Source organism: Urocitellus parryii, chromosome 10 (assembly GCF_045843805.1).
Source record: "Urocitellus parryii isolate mUroPar1 chromosome 10, mUroPar1.hap1, whole genome shotgun sequence".
Classification (NCBI taxonomy): domain Eukaryota; kingdom Metazoa; phylum Chordata; class Mammalia; order Rodentia; family Sciuridae; genus Urocitellus; species Urocitellus parryii.
In genome coordinates this window covers 127062146-127079755 of record NC_135540.1, presented here as the reverse complement: position 1 = coordinate 127079755, position 17610 = coordinate 127062146, and the positions used below count along the sequence as shown (strand labels likewise).

Here is a 17610-nt window from a genome sequence, read left to right as displayed (position 1 = left end):
CATTATTTAGTAACAGTGACCCACAATAAAAAGTATCAGCCTGTAATTTGCCCAACTAAGCCCTTGTATCACATACTAAAATCATTTCCAAGTATATTTAAATCTAACACATCCTATAAACTTTTTCTTGAAATTTTAAAAAAAGGGAGGAGAAAGGGGGAGTCCAGACATTAATGAGTACAGTATTTAGTCTTCAAGTGAAAACAACTGATTTATTATAGAATCTTTGATGGGCCACATCAAACATCCCATTTTTGGTTCCAAAGGGGTATGAATCTGTCTACCGCCTGTTATAGGAAATGGAAGATCAAATTCTTATTTTAACACACTATACAAATGACTTTGTATATTGCATAAAACTTCCAATACTCAAAATTTAGTAAAACTCATCAAGCTATACAATACAATATCATTTTCTCCTATCTAATACAAATAAACATGTTTCAGAGGATAGAGTACTTTAAAACGTTTATCTGTTATTAAAAAGATCTGGCAAAAATGCAGTAACAAGATAATAAATTATCAGCTTTATGAAATGAACTGTAAGAAAAAGAGAAACCTATCCTTTCATTCTCTTTCTTAAGATCCAGTTTCAAAAGATATTACATACTGTATCTCATTAGATCACATACCAATTAAACTAACATAGATCATAAACTGATTAAACTAACAAAGTGCTACCTACTCTATGCTCTTAAAAATATTGCTTTAACTACTTAGGGAGTACTCCTTGTGGAAAAAAGCTAAGTACGAAATAGTATAATTATAATAAAAAAGAAAAAGCCCCACATTTGGGAAGAGAAGCAGTTATACTTAAAGAGACTGGAATAAAGATACCAAAGGGCTTTGACAAAAATTAGTATAAATAGACTTTATTGAAGTCAGTGCCTCTGTACTGAGACAGAAGATTGTGTCTACATAAGCACAAGTTGTAACATTTCACAACTTCTAAAAGGAATGTCAACAATTACAACGATCATGCATACCATGGTCGATAATCACATTTTAGAAGCATTTTCAACCATTTCTAAAGAAATGCTTAAACATTGTTATATATAGAACTACTTTCAATAAACTGCAAAACATTGATCGACTTTTCCAGTATGAGCTACAGTGTCAACACAAAGGGGAGGCATAAATGTTTAATTTATGAAATCAGAATGGAATATTTACTGTAAAGAAAAATTAAAAAGCTTTCAAATAAAGGCCATTATTGAACCAACGTGAAGAGCACAACTTGAACTTTTGAGTTCATTCATCTTTTAAAGCTGTCCTCTGAATAACTTCAGTTCTAAGCATGGAATTCAGTACTGTGAATATTCCTTGGATTGAAGTTTGGCAATAATGCGGTCCAACTGTCTCTTTGCTTCACACTGTGGGAAATTGCTCATGTCATAATATTGAGGGGCAATTTTCACCAACCTGTCCAGAAGAGGAAAAATAACCAAATTAACATTTAACTCAAGTATCAGGGTTGCATTATAAGCTAGCATTAATCATTAATAATACTGGTGAATAAAGGCAAATCTACCAATCCAAATCAATGACAAAAAATACCACTTTTAGAAATGCATTTAGTGAAATATAAAATTTCTGTGGAATTTATTCTGAACTTTAAAAAAGAACTTCATGATATATTCTTTTAAAAGTGTTCTTTTTGTCCACATGAAGATGTTATATAAGGTTGTTGACTTTATCACTCCAGCTTACTACATCAATCTGCTTATCCAAGATTATAATACAGGTTCTATGGAAGAAAACATCTTAGCATTCAAATCATTGCATCTTCTCATTTTCAATCTTTTAATAACTATAACGCTAAGCGAAAACAACTATGAATAAACCTGTAAGAAAAAATCTGCACAATAAGTAACATCACCCTAAGTGTTTCAGTCCTTGGTAGACATTTCTCATTATTAAGTTACAGAATGGGTTTGGCAAAAACAAATAGATGGAGAAAAAAAAAAAAACAGGGTTATTTTGCTTAAAATTAAAGTCCATTCTAATCACATTTTAAAAAAGCAAATATGCTAAGATACAAAGAGCAGGGTTTTTTTAATACTTGCATAGCTCCTAAAGTACCACCACATATTAAACAGTTAACTTCAATGGGACAAATAAAATATCAGACAGACTTCTGGAACCAGAAAATACTATGGACTAGAGTTAAGCACAGCAGCAAAGTAACGGCTTCATAGAAACTCTTGATGGTACTCATCCAAATCCTGTCCATACAATGGACAGAGATACTGGAGTATAGACTCCTAGTTGAGGAGAACACAAAGTTCTCCAACAAGCAAAGAAAAGGCCATGACCCCTGCTGTTTTTGTTATATTAAACAAAAACCATGCTTACCATTCTGGCTTGATATCTGTACATGTCCGGATGTAATTCTTTGTCGTTAGAACAAACTCATTATAAAGCACCCATTCAGGCTTGTGGTCAAGAACAGTAGAGGGGTGCAACTGAACCACTTGGTTATCTTTCACAGTTAAGTAATGCCCTGTTCGTTCTAAATGTGCCACCTGAAATCAAAACCCAGTAAATTAACATAATGATTCTAAGAAACTAGTTACAAAAGTATAACTAGTTAGTGTAAAACTAACCACATAACAAAGAAAATGGGCTTCATGTTTTGCCTTTTATTCTATAGCTATTCCTATTTATCACTAAAAAAAAAAAAAAAGCTAAAAACCAAAGAAAAAAGCTAAAAGCAAAGCACAGGCCAAATTCAACTTACAACCTCTATTTGTCTAAATACCTTCCAATGTTTAGAGCAGAAAAAAAAAAAAATCAGAAGAAAACCATTTTGTGAAGCAAGACAATCACATGAAATTCAAATTTTAGCATTCCGAAGTTTTATTAGAACACAGAAACACCCATTTGTCTTTGGTTACTGATCCACTACCAATGATTATGACAGGATTTAATGGGTCCACAGTCATACTTGTATCTGATCCTTCTTGCCTTTAAGACTATCTAAAATGAGCTCTCTAGCACCACGTGCCAACCCTAAAGTAGATAAAAGGGAACAGTTACATCTAATTCTTCCCTATAATTCTTTTTGTAAAAAATCAAATACCTTGACTAGTGACATCTAATATTTAATTAACAAAGAATCAAAAGACAATTGCCCTTTCCAATTCTAGAATTCTGTGCATAAAGACTGTGTGTGAATAATAGAAAATAAACTCAAGTTCATTCAGTATATATTTATAAGTACCCACTAGGTGTTGGATATTACATGGAATGCTGCTTACAAGAAACTTTATAGAGAACTTGAATATAGCTTTATCAGTCTTTTCAGATATTAACCGCAAACTTAAGAAACGTAAAAAACTAAGCTAGTGCATACAAGTTCATATTTAATAAATAATAATGGGCAAGCATCTGGAAAAAATTTTTCATGTTCAACTATAGTATTCACCCATTTCTTAATAAACAAAAGATGTTTTGCCAACATGAGTATTCTTACTATTATTTTGATTCAAATAGAGATACCCCACAGATCTCCTTTGATCTTTGACTCTAGATTTGTGTTTAATTTCACCAAACTGAGCATAACCGGGGCCTTAATGTTGGCAGTCTGTTTAACAGACAAAGTCAAAGACAAAGATAAAATGAACAATCAAGCAGGAGACAGAACAACTAAAAATCAATCCCAACTTAAGTAATGGACTATTCATTTTCAATTTTATTATTGGAAGATTTTTTTTGAAATTGCCAAACATAGTTTCTCCATGTTTTATACCCCTTAAAATAAAATGCTCACAGTAATTACCCAACACTTTAATTTCAGTTCTGACAGCCTTCCATATTGTACTCTCCAACTAAACTAAATGAAATCTTTTAAATTATTTTTCATCTTTATTGCTTATGCCAAAAGGCATTTTTCGATTTGCAATGCCCAAGGGTCTTATAAGCAACAACCACTATAAACTTTAAATTGAGGGTGCTTAGTTTCTAGATAAAGTGAACTGTACTTCTGGATGCACCCATATTAATTCTTTCCTTTTAGTACTTTTACATTTCCAATTAATATTAAGATCTAGGGAAACCTTAATACATTTACCAAAAGCTGAAACTCATTCACCCCCAGGACCCCCCAAAATTGCCACCAAGTACCCATTTGCTATAACAAAGGCTCCTGGAGTAAAAAATGTAATTCTAAAGTTGCATCTAACATAACTCAACTTCTAACTTTACCACTTAGGACATTAACTTCTTGGTAACTCATTAGAACAATTTCTAAACATTAATTCAAACAAATTGGATGCAACAACACTTTTAAGATTAACTCTTATTGGTGTTCTTTAGAAACTGACTTTGGCGCTTAGGTGGATTGAAGTGTTTAACAAATCAATTAATATTATGTAAGCATTTAATCATGAATTCTTTTATAATCTACTTACCTGCATAAAATACCCAGTAACCAAAGCTTTTCTTATGTTAATATAATAGTCCCTGCTTGTAAAGTCAGTACTTCTACGAGGCAAATTAAATCTATCCATAATTCGAGATAGCTGCTGGCGTACATTGTCTGCGGACATCAGGGACCGGTAGTTAATGAAGTTGTCATAACACCACTGAACCGACTCATGATCTAAAAAGTTGAAGGAAAGGAAAAACGGGGACCATGAATCATCCACACAGGAATATTTTCTATTAACAAGCAAAACTACATAATCCAGAAAGAAAATTTTACCCATATCATTTTCTTTAATCAACTTTCTAAAGACCTGTATAACCTGTACCATGATTCAAAGTCAGAAACCATTCTAAGAGTTTTAGACTAGTAGATGTCAAAATAATCACCTTTTTGTGAACAGACTGATCTATTACACAGGGCTAGGTTGAAAAATTTGGTCATGTTATGCCTTGTTAATCTTTAAAGAAAACAGAGCCTTACATTAAGATAACTCAATACAACATAAAAGTTATAAAAATGCAGTGGCTAACCAGTCGGAAGCAGCAGGATCCTAAGTCTGAGGCCAGCCTCAGCTACTTGAAAGTCTGTCTCGGACGTAGCTCAGTGGTGGAGTGCTCTAGGTTCAGGCCTCACTTAAAGTTAGAGGAGTATAAACTTCAAACAATTATTCTAGGCTATTCTTTAATTATGCTGGACTTAAAGACCCCTAAACCTCAAGAGGTTAAAGTTGGATTACAAAACATGTGCCTCTCAGCAGTTTACAAGCAAGATCTAAAATACAAATGATAAGTTTTCAAGAAGTCTGAAACTTCAACTCATGTTTAATAAGCAAGTACTTAAAGTAATTTCACATTATCAAAATTGTACTTCTCTACTGTAAATCCTTGGTAAATTTTCAACTAACCTAGTTCTGCTCATCTAAAGAAAGAGTTCAAAGAAAAGTATCACTAAAAAAATTTTACAATGACATCTTTATGTCCTAAAATCAGTCATGGTAGAAAATTGCATCATTTACTTCACAGGTCCTTAGATAATAAAACTGAGAGGGGTCTTGGGAAATGGGTGGGAATAAAAGGCATAAAATTAGAACCATGTTCATCATTCTCCAATTACTGTGATATAAATTTTTTCATGCTAGAATTCTAACCTTAATAATGCACAACTTTGTCTTTAATAGATTTTTAGAGCAAACAAACAGTAAATTCTTATCCAATACAAAATTAATCTCAGAAATTAAGAGGGGAGGTAGGAAATAGATCTTTAATGAGTTGAAATATCCATTAATCCATCAAAAACTAAGATAAAAGACAACCATTTGAAGTTATGCTTTAGAGGTATTTTTATTTGTAACTCCCTTTAAGGAGACAGTTATATCAAATATCAAGTCATTCTCTTTCCTTTGACTTATTAAGGCAAATATACAGATTTGGGTTAAATGCCATCCTTTGTTTTCACCTCCCTCTGACAGTGGGAAGTATTCATTAGAAAATTACCCCACATATAATAACTCAATGCTATAGTTCTAATAGTTCTAATTCATTTGATACGGGCCCTTTGACTGTGTACAATTTATTTTGACAGAAAACCCCTTACTTAACAAGCCTTACTTAATTTCACCATCTTAAATATTAAATTTTTAATTTCAAATATTGTTCGTATTCATAGCATATAAAAAGCACATATAATGTATATAAAGTAAGCTGTATAAACAGCTTCAGAATATTATTATTCCTTGATATTTCAATTCATCTTCAAAACATCACTATTAAACCCAAATATACTGCCATTCCTAGTTATAAAAAGGTTACATGAGAAAAATATTAATTTCCCAATTTTAAAATAGTCTTTAAAATGTGTTAATAATAGGGTAGAAGGCCACATTGTTACTTCAAAAAATCTTTCAATTATCACTTAAAATAGTATCTTAATAATAACATCAATGGAGATTCTGAGAACCAAGATGGACCGAATCTGTTCCTTTTCTCAAGGGCAGGTTTTTTGTCCCCTGATCAACCAGTATGATGTTTGGCAAACTGGAATATGGGTTTCTTGAACTGCCATATCCTGTTAGGGACAGTCTTTAACATCATGCATCAGCAATAAGTGGACAGGAGAGGGATAAAATAAATACAGTGAAATAAACCATGTGCTGGTCTCTACACTGGATTTCTCACCAAGTTTTCTTTGCCTCCCACATTTGCCAGTTTCTTAGATCTGGGAACTGAAGGGCTCCACCCTTTCTTTCCCTAATAGTCAGCAATGCTACTCAAATCATACCAGTGTATGTAAGTAGCAACTGTGCAGCAATTTAGGTGCTGTTGTGTTTCACATATTGCCCATCTACCACTTTTAGGCCACCTCTGCACTACTATCACCTATGGAGATATGCCAGTGTCAACAGGCTTAATTTTAGGAATATAAATGGCATTTTAATGAAATAATAAAAATCAGCTCAAATATAAAAGGTACAAAATTGGGAAGAAAACTTTATAAATAAGAAAAATTTTCTTTACAAAAACCCATATACTCAAAAAGTGAATGATAATCTCACAATTTTATATAGGACTACCAGTTTTTGGTTGTATCATACATTAGGTTAGCTTTTGGATATGCAGGAACAAACCTTTTCAGATTCTGTTGCAATTCATTTCTGTATTGTTCTCCCTCTCATTTAACTTTTATAAATGGTATGTTCCAACAAAAGCAGTTAGTGATAATTTGATTATTTCATCATGTGTCTAGAGCAAAATTCACAAAACCGTCTTTCTACTTCCAGACACTTAGGTATAGTTTCCAACTTTTTACTATCATTAATTCTGAGATGAAAATCTTTAATCATAGTTATTTCTGGGTTAAAAAGTATTAAGTTGTTAAGGTAACAGGTAACACAAAATCTGCGTTTTGTAAAGATCACATAATTTATATTTCAAGCTCCTGTGTATGACTGTGTCACTAAATTGACTCCCACACAGGTAAGGAATATTTTTTTCTTTAATTGTTGTCACCTTTACATTAATGTAAGAAAATGGTACCTTTTTCAACATACACATTTCTTTTTTTAAAATAAAATAGAAATAAAAGAGAGAACAAAGTATACAATAATTAGTATTTCCGTGAAGAATTTATGTAAGTCTTACATTTTTATCACCTTTATTTTTCAGGATTTTTATAATTGGTGTCTACTACTTTGATTATAAACAAGCAACTTTGAAAAAGATTGACAATTTCTACTTTAAATGCTAGTCAGGAGTTTTTCTAAAGTACCTCTGGGTTTCTAATGTAAAGTTGTCAGAGATAATAAATGAAAGTGAGATGAAGAAACATCTTATATGCTGGAAATGACATTTAGACAAAAGAGTGCCTTCAATCTAATTTTCACTTACTTTGTTTAAAAGCGTGGTAGACATTCAGCAGTGTCAGATGATCTCCATCTATGTGGGCAAATCTCATCTTGGCCTCATCTGCAGCTTTCTTGGCCTCCGTGGGGCGAACAAAACACTGTGGGACTAAACAAGGTTGGTATGGGCCCAACACAAACGCCCATATCGATGAGTCACGCATTCACAGATAGAGGAACAAGGCCTAGCTAGGTCAGTTCACAGAGCATAGGGCAGGGCAGGATGGCCTCCAACTGCATCTTGGACTGTTTACTACCTTGATTTGGTACATCAACACCTAACCACATCTGTAAGACAAGAGGGTTTCAAAGCTACAGAGTACCTGATTATTTTAACTAGATCTAAAAGTAGGCATCAAAACAGCTATTCTGAAGGCCATCAAGATACTAAAAAGCTGAACTTATTTCAAAAACCAGTGCTGATAGCTCTACCAATAACCAGAATTATGGTGACAATAGCCTTTTTAGTTCATTTTTTAAAAGGCCATCAACTGAACCCCTGAATGGCCGTGCAAGTTAGGAAACTACAGTTGCCCACTGCAGAACTAAAACAACTGTGCAACCAGTCTACTGCCATATTTCTACCAGAATTTGTTCCCTCATTCTCCGGCTATTACCAACTGGTGGGTATCACTATTAGCACTGGTGAGCAGAAGCATATGTAAACATAAAGAATATCAAGAAATCTTGAGTTTGATGATAGCAGTAGTGGTGGAAGGTTAAACCGCCTTAGAATTAAGAATATTAAAAAAGGCTGGGATATTCAGCTAGTGTTCCAGCATTTTAATAAAATGATTAGTAAACAAAGCCCCAAGTTTAAAAAAAAAAAAAAGGCTTATTTGGATCAAAACCTCAAAATAAAAGGAAACTCCATTATTTAAAAAGTTGACAATTAGTCTGAAACAATCATTATTTTCAAGGGTCATCAAAATATATAACTACAGTATTTGTTTAGAGCCTCAATATTAATTCACATAAAACTTTTAAGTTGTTACAAAGTGTGCACTACATTTTTTGAAATACAACTTTCCTTAATTCACTTTAGCAATTCCATAGTCATAGAAGCAATATGAAAATAAATACTTAACAAGCTTGGGACTTTTTCAACACATTTTTAAAGCTCTTAAAACTTTATCAGTAAAAAAAAAAAAAATTATCAGTTCAGATAAAAGATAATGGGAATAATCAACAACAAGATCAAATACAGTGTGAAAAATACTCTTTCCCATACAGTTTCCCCTTTAAAAAGATGCCAAGGTAGCCAATAAAGACAACGAAACATGATCACAGTAAATAATAAGTCTTGCTTAATAAGTGAAGCAAGGTAATTCATAAAGTACAGAAATGTCTCACAGATGTGAATGTTAACGTAAACTAGCCACCAGAGTTAAATGGGAATGAATAAGCAATGTCCCATAAGGCCTCTGATATGCACCTAAAAAGTTTTAAAAAATATTTAAGTGGCAAACAAAGCTCAACAGAACTTTTTATTCCATGATTTCTTCCTCACTCCTTATTTTAACACTTCCCACAAATGGCCTGTTTAAAAACTGCTGCACATAAATTTTTATTCTCTAAAAGATGACCACCACTAAACCCTATGTTTTGCATAATTCCTATTACGATTTTCAACCTCACCACAATGGCAAATATTAAAGAATATTCTAAACTCAAACAATGGTATTATACAGTATGTCTATATAACACAAATCATCTGCTAACTCTGGCCCCACACTTTCCCTACAAACTAAAATCTTGGGAGAAGTACAACCCTGAGAATCTAGCAAAACATGTAAGAAAGGCAGACAACAACCTACCACCACCTCCGCAAATGAGACTACAATTTAATTAAATGATTCAATACTGCCCTGCCCATCTGCTCTGAGTCTGATCAGTCATAACTCTGCAAGAAAACATTTTAGCTACTTCTTAAATAAAAAGTTCACACCATTAGAATATACCACGCATCTAAACTAAGCCATAATTTTATATTTAGAAAAATTTTCAATTTATCCTTTAATTTCCATAGAAGATTTTTAAGTACTCGTGGCATTAAATAGTCAAGATCAATACACCACTCCACAATTAGAAGTTAGTTCTCTCCAGTACTGAAACTAGTAGCATACAATATTTAGATTATCAGTAAAAGCTTAATTTTCTATTTTTTGCTGTAAGAATAACCATTTGTTTGTTAACAATATTCCATCTCCTTTTTGGAAAATCTAAATTTCTAAATTACTAATCATCTTGGATTACGTTTTACTACTACTAAAAATAACACAAATTCCTCAGCTTAATATTCCAATTTTCAAAAATTAGCAAGTTTATTAGTATATTTCTTTTACCAACTGCTTTCCTGCCATTGTAAAAGAACATTAATATCAGATTATATTTTAAGCCTAAAACTACTTCTAATACTAAATTTGAAATTCAGGTTTGTTTAACTGTCACTGGAATACACATCTTACATGGAGAAAAGGTTCAATTTAAATATATCACAGGCTCACTGAATAGTGCCACGTACTAGAACAAAGTTCTTCTTGTACTTTTCAGTAATAAACCTCGAAGATAGCACTGATGGACCTACCAAAGAATTCAGGTACAATTGCATTCAATCTTATTCTTACTGGAATTTTTATTTGCACTCAAGAGAGCCAATGTTTTACTATGTTTTACGCACAAAAACATACTTCTGTAAGTACTATGTCAGTAGGATGCTATTTACAAGGTATTTAGGAAACAAAATGAATTCCTTAAAACCATCTATAAAATCCACTACCATACTAAATATTAAAAAACACAAACAAAAGTGAAGTCCACCCAAACTCTGAAGAGCTGGGCTATTTTTAGTTCCTTTCCCTCTATTACCTGACAACATAGCAGTAATAGATAGGACCTCATTAGAACAGTTGTAGTCACAACTTGCAATAACCATTTTAGCGAGCTGTGGATCTAGAGGAAACTCTGCCATCATGGATCCCAATTCAGTCAGATCTCCATCATCATTTAAAGCAGCCAGATAATTCAAAAGTTCTAAGGCTCTCATCAGAGTTTCAGGAGCTGGGAGGAGGGGGAGAGAAGGCAATCCATTAGACAAGTTGCCTTAAGCAAGCAAAAATGTGACAAAGTGCAAACTATCATAAGCAATCTCATTTTTCATTTTACAGTGGACCTTAATAGAAACTTGAACTGTCAAATGCAATTATACAGACATAGTAAGTAAACAATGAATCACACAAAATTACAATTTTTTCCTGTAGTTAAAACTGTCTTTGTCTTAAATGTATGTTAATTTATTAATGCATTTATCAAACTATTTTTCATAAGAAAAATTAGAAAAATGAAATTCTCACATTTTTAAGCCCAGACAAAAACTCAATTAATTTAAACTCCCAGAATAACTTCGAAGGGAGGGAAAAAAATGTGCTCATGTATGTCACACCCATTTTGGGGAGAGGGTACCAGGGACTGAACTTAGGAGCACTTGTCCACTGAGCCATATCCCCAGCCCTATTTTGTATTTTATTTAGAGACAGGGTCTAAACTGAATTGCTTAGCACCTCACTTTTTCTAAGGCTGGCTTTGGACTCGTGATCCTCCTGTCTCAGCCTCCCAAGCCACAGGGATTATAGGCATGTGCCACCCTGCCCGGCTACATCACCCTTTTTGTTGTAATGTTACCATTTTAGACTTATCTTGATGCATGCTAGAAGAAATGTTAAGTAAAATGTATTTGATACATATACTAAATAGTATGCCAAGAAACAAAGATTTAATTTTGGTTAAAAGATCTAATAAAATGTATGATAAGCCATACCTGGTGGATCCATAAAATCAAAATGCACCAAATCATCAATACCAAGTTTCTTCAATTGTAACACAACTGATCCTAAATTAGAACGCAAAATCTCAGGATAGGTGTTATCCTAGCGAGAGGAGGGGGTGGGGGGAGGAAAAAAAAGTTTGTTAGGCTTAACCTTACTAGTCATCCCTACAGAGGCAAGAAATCCTATCTCTATTCTCTGTCTCAATAGTTATTTGCTACAGCTCATCTAACTCAAGAAGAAAAATACATGTAAACTAGAGAGAAATCAGATACTTTCCCAAACCATCTTTATAATGCTGGAACTGCTTAGCTGTCCACCTTAACTCAAAACTGGGGGGTAGGTGTATTGGTAGATTACACCATAAATCTTATTCAAAACTAAGCAGCTTATAAAAGGTAAGGTACATTAAACAAGGCAACTTTTTTCTGGTAACACAATTTAACCTTCCAAATACACAGTAAGAACATGGCAATATGTCTTACCTGCATTTCTGTTTTATAAGCTTTTTCGGTGTAAAGCCTGAAGCATTTCCCAGGTCTGGTACGTCCAGCTCGACCAGCTCTTTGTTGAGCTGAAGCCTTACTAATAGCTGTCACCAAAAGAGATTCAACTCTGATTCGAGGATTGTATACCTATTAGAATGAACATAACAAAAGAACAATTCTCAGCTAAACATAAAACTGGAACCATTAGAAATAGCCAAAGACCACAGCTGATGCCAAAATAATATTAATGACCACTGTCAATCGGCTATCCCAAAAAGGAACTTGCTATCTCATGGCCTTTCTTTCTAGCATTCTATTAGTCCAAAAGAGTTAAGCTAACAAGAAAAGATCCAATAACAGAGTTAGCTTACAAAACCTTTACTCCTCCTAATTTATCTTCCCTTCCACCATGCTGGATAGTGGAGAATTTTTCCTAAAAAGAAACCCGCAGTTTCAACACCCAATGTTAAAAGTGGACATCACAAAAATTATTTTTAACTTGGTCCATATTGTTAAATATATGCTTTTAGCATGTTTTCCATTGATAACATACCTACAAACATAATCAACTTAGTCAAAAAATATGTTGTCTGGGGAAAAAAAGGTATTGGAATTGTCCAGCAAAAGTGTTCAGTGTCCATCACTGTTAACTAAAGGAGCAGCACAGAATCTATATTCAAACAGTGTGTTCAGCACATGGCAGGAACTCTAATGTTGGATGCGTGAGTCATCTGCAGGGATTGCACTTTATTATCAACCCCACTCTCCTTAGGTAAGCAAACAAACCAAAATACCCAGTAAACAGACACCCCAAAACCTTAAGAGGTGGGGGGCTACAATTAAACCATAAAAGTGCTACCTTAACTTCTGATAGCCAGCTAAATGCAAAAGGATCATACAGCAGAGAGGAAACTTAAAATGAAACAAAATAAAATAGCAATTTTTAGTCATTAGATGAATGGGTGGTAAAAACTGTCACACCAATTTATAAAGTATCCAACTAAAGCACTAAAATACATACCTTCTGTTTTGCAAATCCAGGATCAATCACAAACACCACACCATCTATTGTCAATGATGTCTCTGCAATGTTAGTTGACACAACTACCTATTAAAAAAATACAGTATACAAATTTTTATTACACATCAATAAAGTTAACATGACATTTAAGATTAACCACTACCATGACTTCTGAACCAGTAAATAAATGGAAGTAAAGATTTATCTTCAGTAGTTAATGCTTTATAAGACAAACTAAAATTTAAAAATATAAATTTTAATTTAGCTCACAATAGTAATTCCCCTTTCCAACAAAGCTATTCCTTCAGATCATCACTCAACTACACTACATTTGGATTATTCAAACAGAAGTACAACATCAAAAGAAAAATACAGATAAGGTCATTATGTAAATCTAAATTACAGAATGCCTTATTGCTACAACACACTTTAATTAATGACCAACTTCATAAAACATGCATTTCTTTGAATTTTTTTTAAACATTTGTTTTTTATTTACAGTTGGACACAATATCTTTATTTTATTTGTTTTTATGTAGTGCTAAGGATCAAACTCGGGCCCTCACATGTACTAGGCGAGTGCTCTACCATTGAGCCACAACCCCAGCCCCATTTATTTGAATGTTTACAAACAATATTTATTTTACAAAGGAAATATTCATTTCATTTTTTTAAAAAATCAACATTTTAAACAAAACAGCACAAGAAAAAGCTACAATCCAGTATGAACTGACAGATCGGGCTAGGGCTATAGCTCACTGGTACAGTGCTTGCCTAGCATGCATGAGGCACTGGGTTCGATCCTCAGCAACACATAAAAACAAACAAGTAAAATAAAGGCATTCTGTTCATCTACAACTACAAAAAAAATTAATTAAAAAGAACTGGCAGATCATCAGAAATGTAGATGTTTTGGAAAGTGTACAGTCTCAAAGTGGTGACATGTAATGTGTTACACTGCATATATAGCAACTGTTGGGAACCACACATTTGTTACATGGAATAATGTTTAAATCATTTTTATACTAATATGATAGCTTATTTTTGCATGTGAGATCCTTTGCAATTTAGGAAATTGGAGACAGTCCAAGGAACAAAGATATAATTTTCTTCCTTTTAAAACAATAGGAAATGTTACTTTTTGTTAGTATTTTTACCAGAACATCTAATTTTCAGGAACAGATTACTGGCATTCAGCTAGAGACACATGTATATGTAAGCAGTTGACACAGAAGATGAATCAGATAGAGTCTGCTCTTCTAGCTTTCAGTTTCTAAGAGAAGATTAGACATGGATAGAAAGTGTAAATGACACTGGAAGATGTGCTGTGAGATTATAAAGGGGTTATTTCCACAATGAAGACAAAGAAGGTTTTACCAAGAAAATGGCATTTAGGACAGTATTTGAAGGTAAGGTGAAAGCTACTCACAAAAGAAGAAAAGGCACAAGCCATAAAAGGGTCTGCTCAGAAAAGAATATGTACCTAAGAATGTCCCATGGGAATATCTAAGAAATGAAAGTACTTCCATTTATCCCTATTCTTTTATTTCTTTAAATTTTTAATTTTGCAAATCAAATGGTTTTAAAAATTCGCAGGATTAATTCACAGGATTTCATTACACTATTACTTGGAATTTAATACTAAGAGTTTCATTTTTTGATTTCATACTTGCAGTGGGAGATTTTCTTAAATACTGGCAAGAAACTTTGACATTTATCAACAGGTATTTCATATTATTTACATGTCAAAAAGGCTTCCTTTTTCGTTCATTAAAAGGAATGGCAAAAGGCAAAGGTTTCTTAACTAAAGATAATTCTGTGGTTATTACTGAAAGGCATTCTTAAGGATATTTACAGCATATAATCAGAAGTGAAACAAACTTTCAAGGTAAGTAACGTTGACAGGTAGACTCCAGAATAATCCCCAACATTCTGGAAAGTCCGGGTTGTGGATTTTTTTTTTTTTTTTGGTGGGGGGTCTGTCTGAATCTCAGTGAATCAGTTAATCAACTCCAAAACAGATTATAGGAGGCACAATCCAATTAGGAATTGGTCAGAAAAAAGTGATCCTGAATGTCAAGATCTAGCAGAAATCTACATAACTGTCATAATAACTGTTATCTTTGCAATAAGTGCTCAAAGAGTCTTTAAAGTACTGTGCAAATCTCACTAACTATATTAGGTAAATAACTCCAAAAAGACTAAATACCATGGTAAAGGTTTGGCATCACTGCAAAAATATGCAGAGGACCCCTCCCCAACTGTCTTCTAATGGGACCCACTTTGATTTAGTTCAGTAATTACACTTTAACACAGTACAACTCAGAGCACTTGTGTTGCTCTACTTGAATACTGTTTGAACACAATAATGCATTTAGGTTAAGCTAGTTTGGATTTTTATTCTCTAGGGAACTCTGTGGAGTTGCCCAATTTAAAGACATTAATTTATCTGCTTGTACACCAAGCTATCTTCAGATTGTGGATCATTAAGTCTCCCTTTAAGACTATAGAACCAGCTTCACATGGGCCATTTCCCTTTTTTATTGAGCAATCTACATTCTGAGCCATATTATTCAGCAAGCTATAGGAAAGTTACAGAAAATCAGCTATGTGTATAGATAAAATTAATGAAAACTAAGTATTTTAATCAAAGACTCATTGCTGGATTTAAATAACACCAATTCTATAGAACAATAATTATAAGTCTTGGGATGCCCAGAAGATTTACCAATAATTATAATTTTAAAATAGCCTCCTATAGTTTTTAGTTTACTGAAATACTTGAACAAACTTTAAAAAGCATCAACGGGTAAAAAAACACCCTCATACAAATACAGTACCGTATTCTCAACCTTTCTCAATAGTTAAAAACTTCAACCTACTACACTATTAGTCCAATGTTAGAAGCTACTTAAGTGCTCAAATGCCCCCAAAACTTAACTTTCACATAGCCCATATTTAAAAATTCAGTACAAAAAAACTGTTGTTGGTTCTACACAATCAGGTTATAGAATTTATTCTGCATAAACAGAATGAGGAATAAAAAATAACAATGCCTTATAAAAGGTACATAAATAGGGGCTCAGTTGGTAGAATGCTTGCTTCCTATAGTCTTGGCTTCGATCCACAGCACCACAAAACAAACAAACAAAAAAACACCATAAAATAAAGCTATAATTACAAATATTCTGATGTTATTTTAAAAACTGTATTAAATATTCAATTTGTTCAAAAACTTGCAATAGTCTCATAACCTATTCTATGCTAGCTGTTATCTTATGTTTGTTAGGAAAAAAGTAAACCATTTTACAAAATAGTTATATATTTTTTTCCCAGTAAAAAGCAGAGCGTAAACCTCTAAATGTTCCTATATAATTTTAAATTAATTATGGACATCATGGTGACAGTAAACACTTCTAGTAACTGGCACAGTAACATTAACAACAGCAGAACCAAGCCTTAGCCCTTACTCCTTCACTCGCTTAAGGTGCCTATTTTAAGAAAACAACTGAATAAGCGGTTCCTCCTGCTCTACACCTCCTCCCTCCTTCCCACAATCCTCTAGCACCTTTGCGGCTCTAAATAGGTCTGTCAAGCCCTAAGCCTACCGGTCACCTCTTCATCTTGCCTGCTGGTCAGTGCCTAAACAGAGCATGGGGCATGTTTCAATTACCTCAGGGATGCAGTTACCCCCATCTCAGCCTGGGCAGCCATCTTGCCCAGTACTGAAAACATGTGGACTTGAAGTTTAGATGCTCCTCCATGAGTCAGCCCTGCATGAAAATCTTTCATTTGTGCTTTAACAAGCTGGGGCTCAGAGTGTCTTTCCCATCAGAATGATGTTCTTCCTTACTCTCACTCCCCCCGGAATCACCTACAAAAGCTATGACAGTTTTCTTCTTAACCTCTAAGGTGAAGCTGACTCATGCTAAGAGTCATAATTTCTCTGCATTAGCTGATTGAGATAAAACACAAAACAAGGGGGCTGGGGACGTGGCTCAAGCAGTAGCGTGCTTGCCTGGCTTGCCCGGGGCGCTGGGTTCGATCCTTAGCACCACATAAAAATAAAAGATGTTGTGTCCACCGAACACTGCTATGAAGAGTTCTGTGCAGTGTCAACACTCCACACCTATATCTAAAAATTTGATTAAATCAGAAAAATAAGTTAGAAGCCAAAACACCACAGAATGAAGTGCTTAGTTTTACCAATCATTCACTGAATGGAATAAAGTACTTGGCCATCTTCCCCTTCCCTTAACCATTCTATCATTTGTTAAGGAGGAACTCCCTATGTGTGGAGAAAGAAGTATATTTTCTTCTGCTATGGTCAAAAGATATATACGGGCCTGGCACTGTGGATCAGTGGTAGAGCGCTCCCCTAGCATGTGTGAGGCATTGAGTTCGATCCTCAGCAACACATAAAAATAAAATAATAAAATATATTTTGCCCA

The 17610-nt window shown here is 33.7% G+C and overlaps 1 protein-coding gene across 1 annotated transcript in view; it reads right to left on the bottom strand.

Moving 5' to 3' along the window:
- Positions 1–239: 239 nt before the first annotated feature.
- Positions 240–17610, bottom strand: part of Dhx15 (DEAH-box helicase 15) — a 47826-nt gene continuing 30455 nt past the window's right edge. Inside the window, exons 7-14 of the mRNA XM_026403094.2 lie at positions 13160–13246; positions 12136–12285; positions 11644–11752; positions 10695–10886; positions 7813–7935; positions 4413–4603; positions 2356–2525; positions 240–1422 (exon numbers count right to left, since the gene is read on the bottom strand). Coding sequence (XP_026258879.1) covers positions 1305–1422; positions 2356–2525; positions 4413–4603; positions 7813–7935; positions 10695–10886; positions 11644–11752; positions 12136–12285; positions 13160–13246 — 1140 coding nt within the window. The 3' untranslated portion in view covers positions 240–1304. The remainder of the gene's footprint in view (positions 1423–2355; positions 2526–4412; positions 4604–7812; positions 7936–10694; positions 10887–11643; positions 11753–12135; positions 12286–13159; positions 13247–17610) is intronic.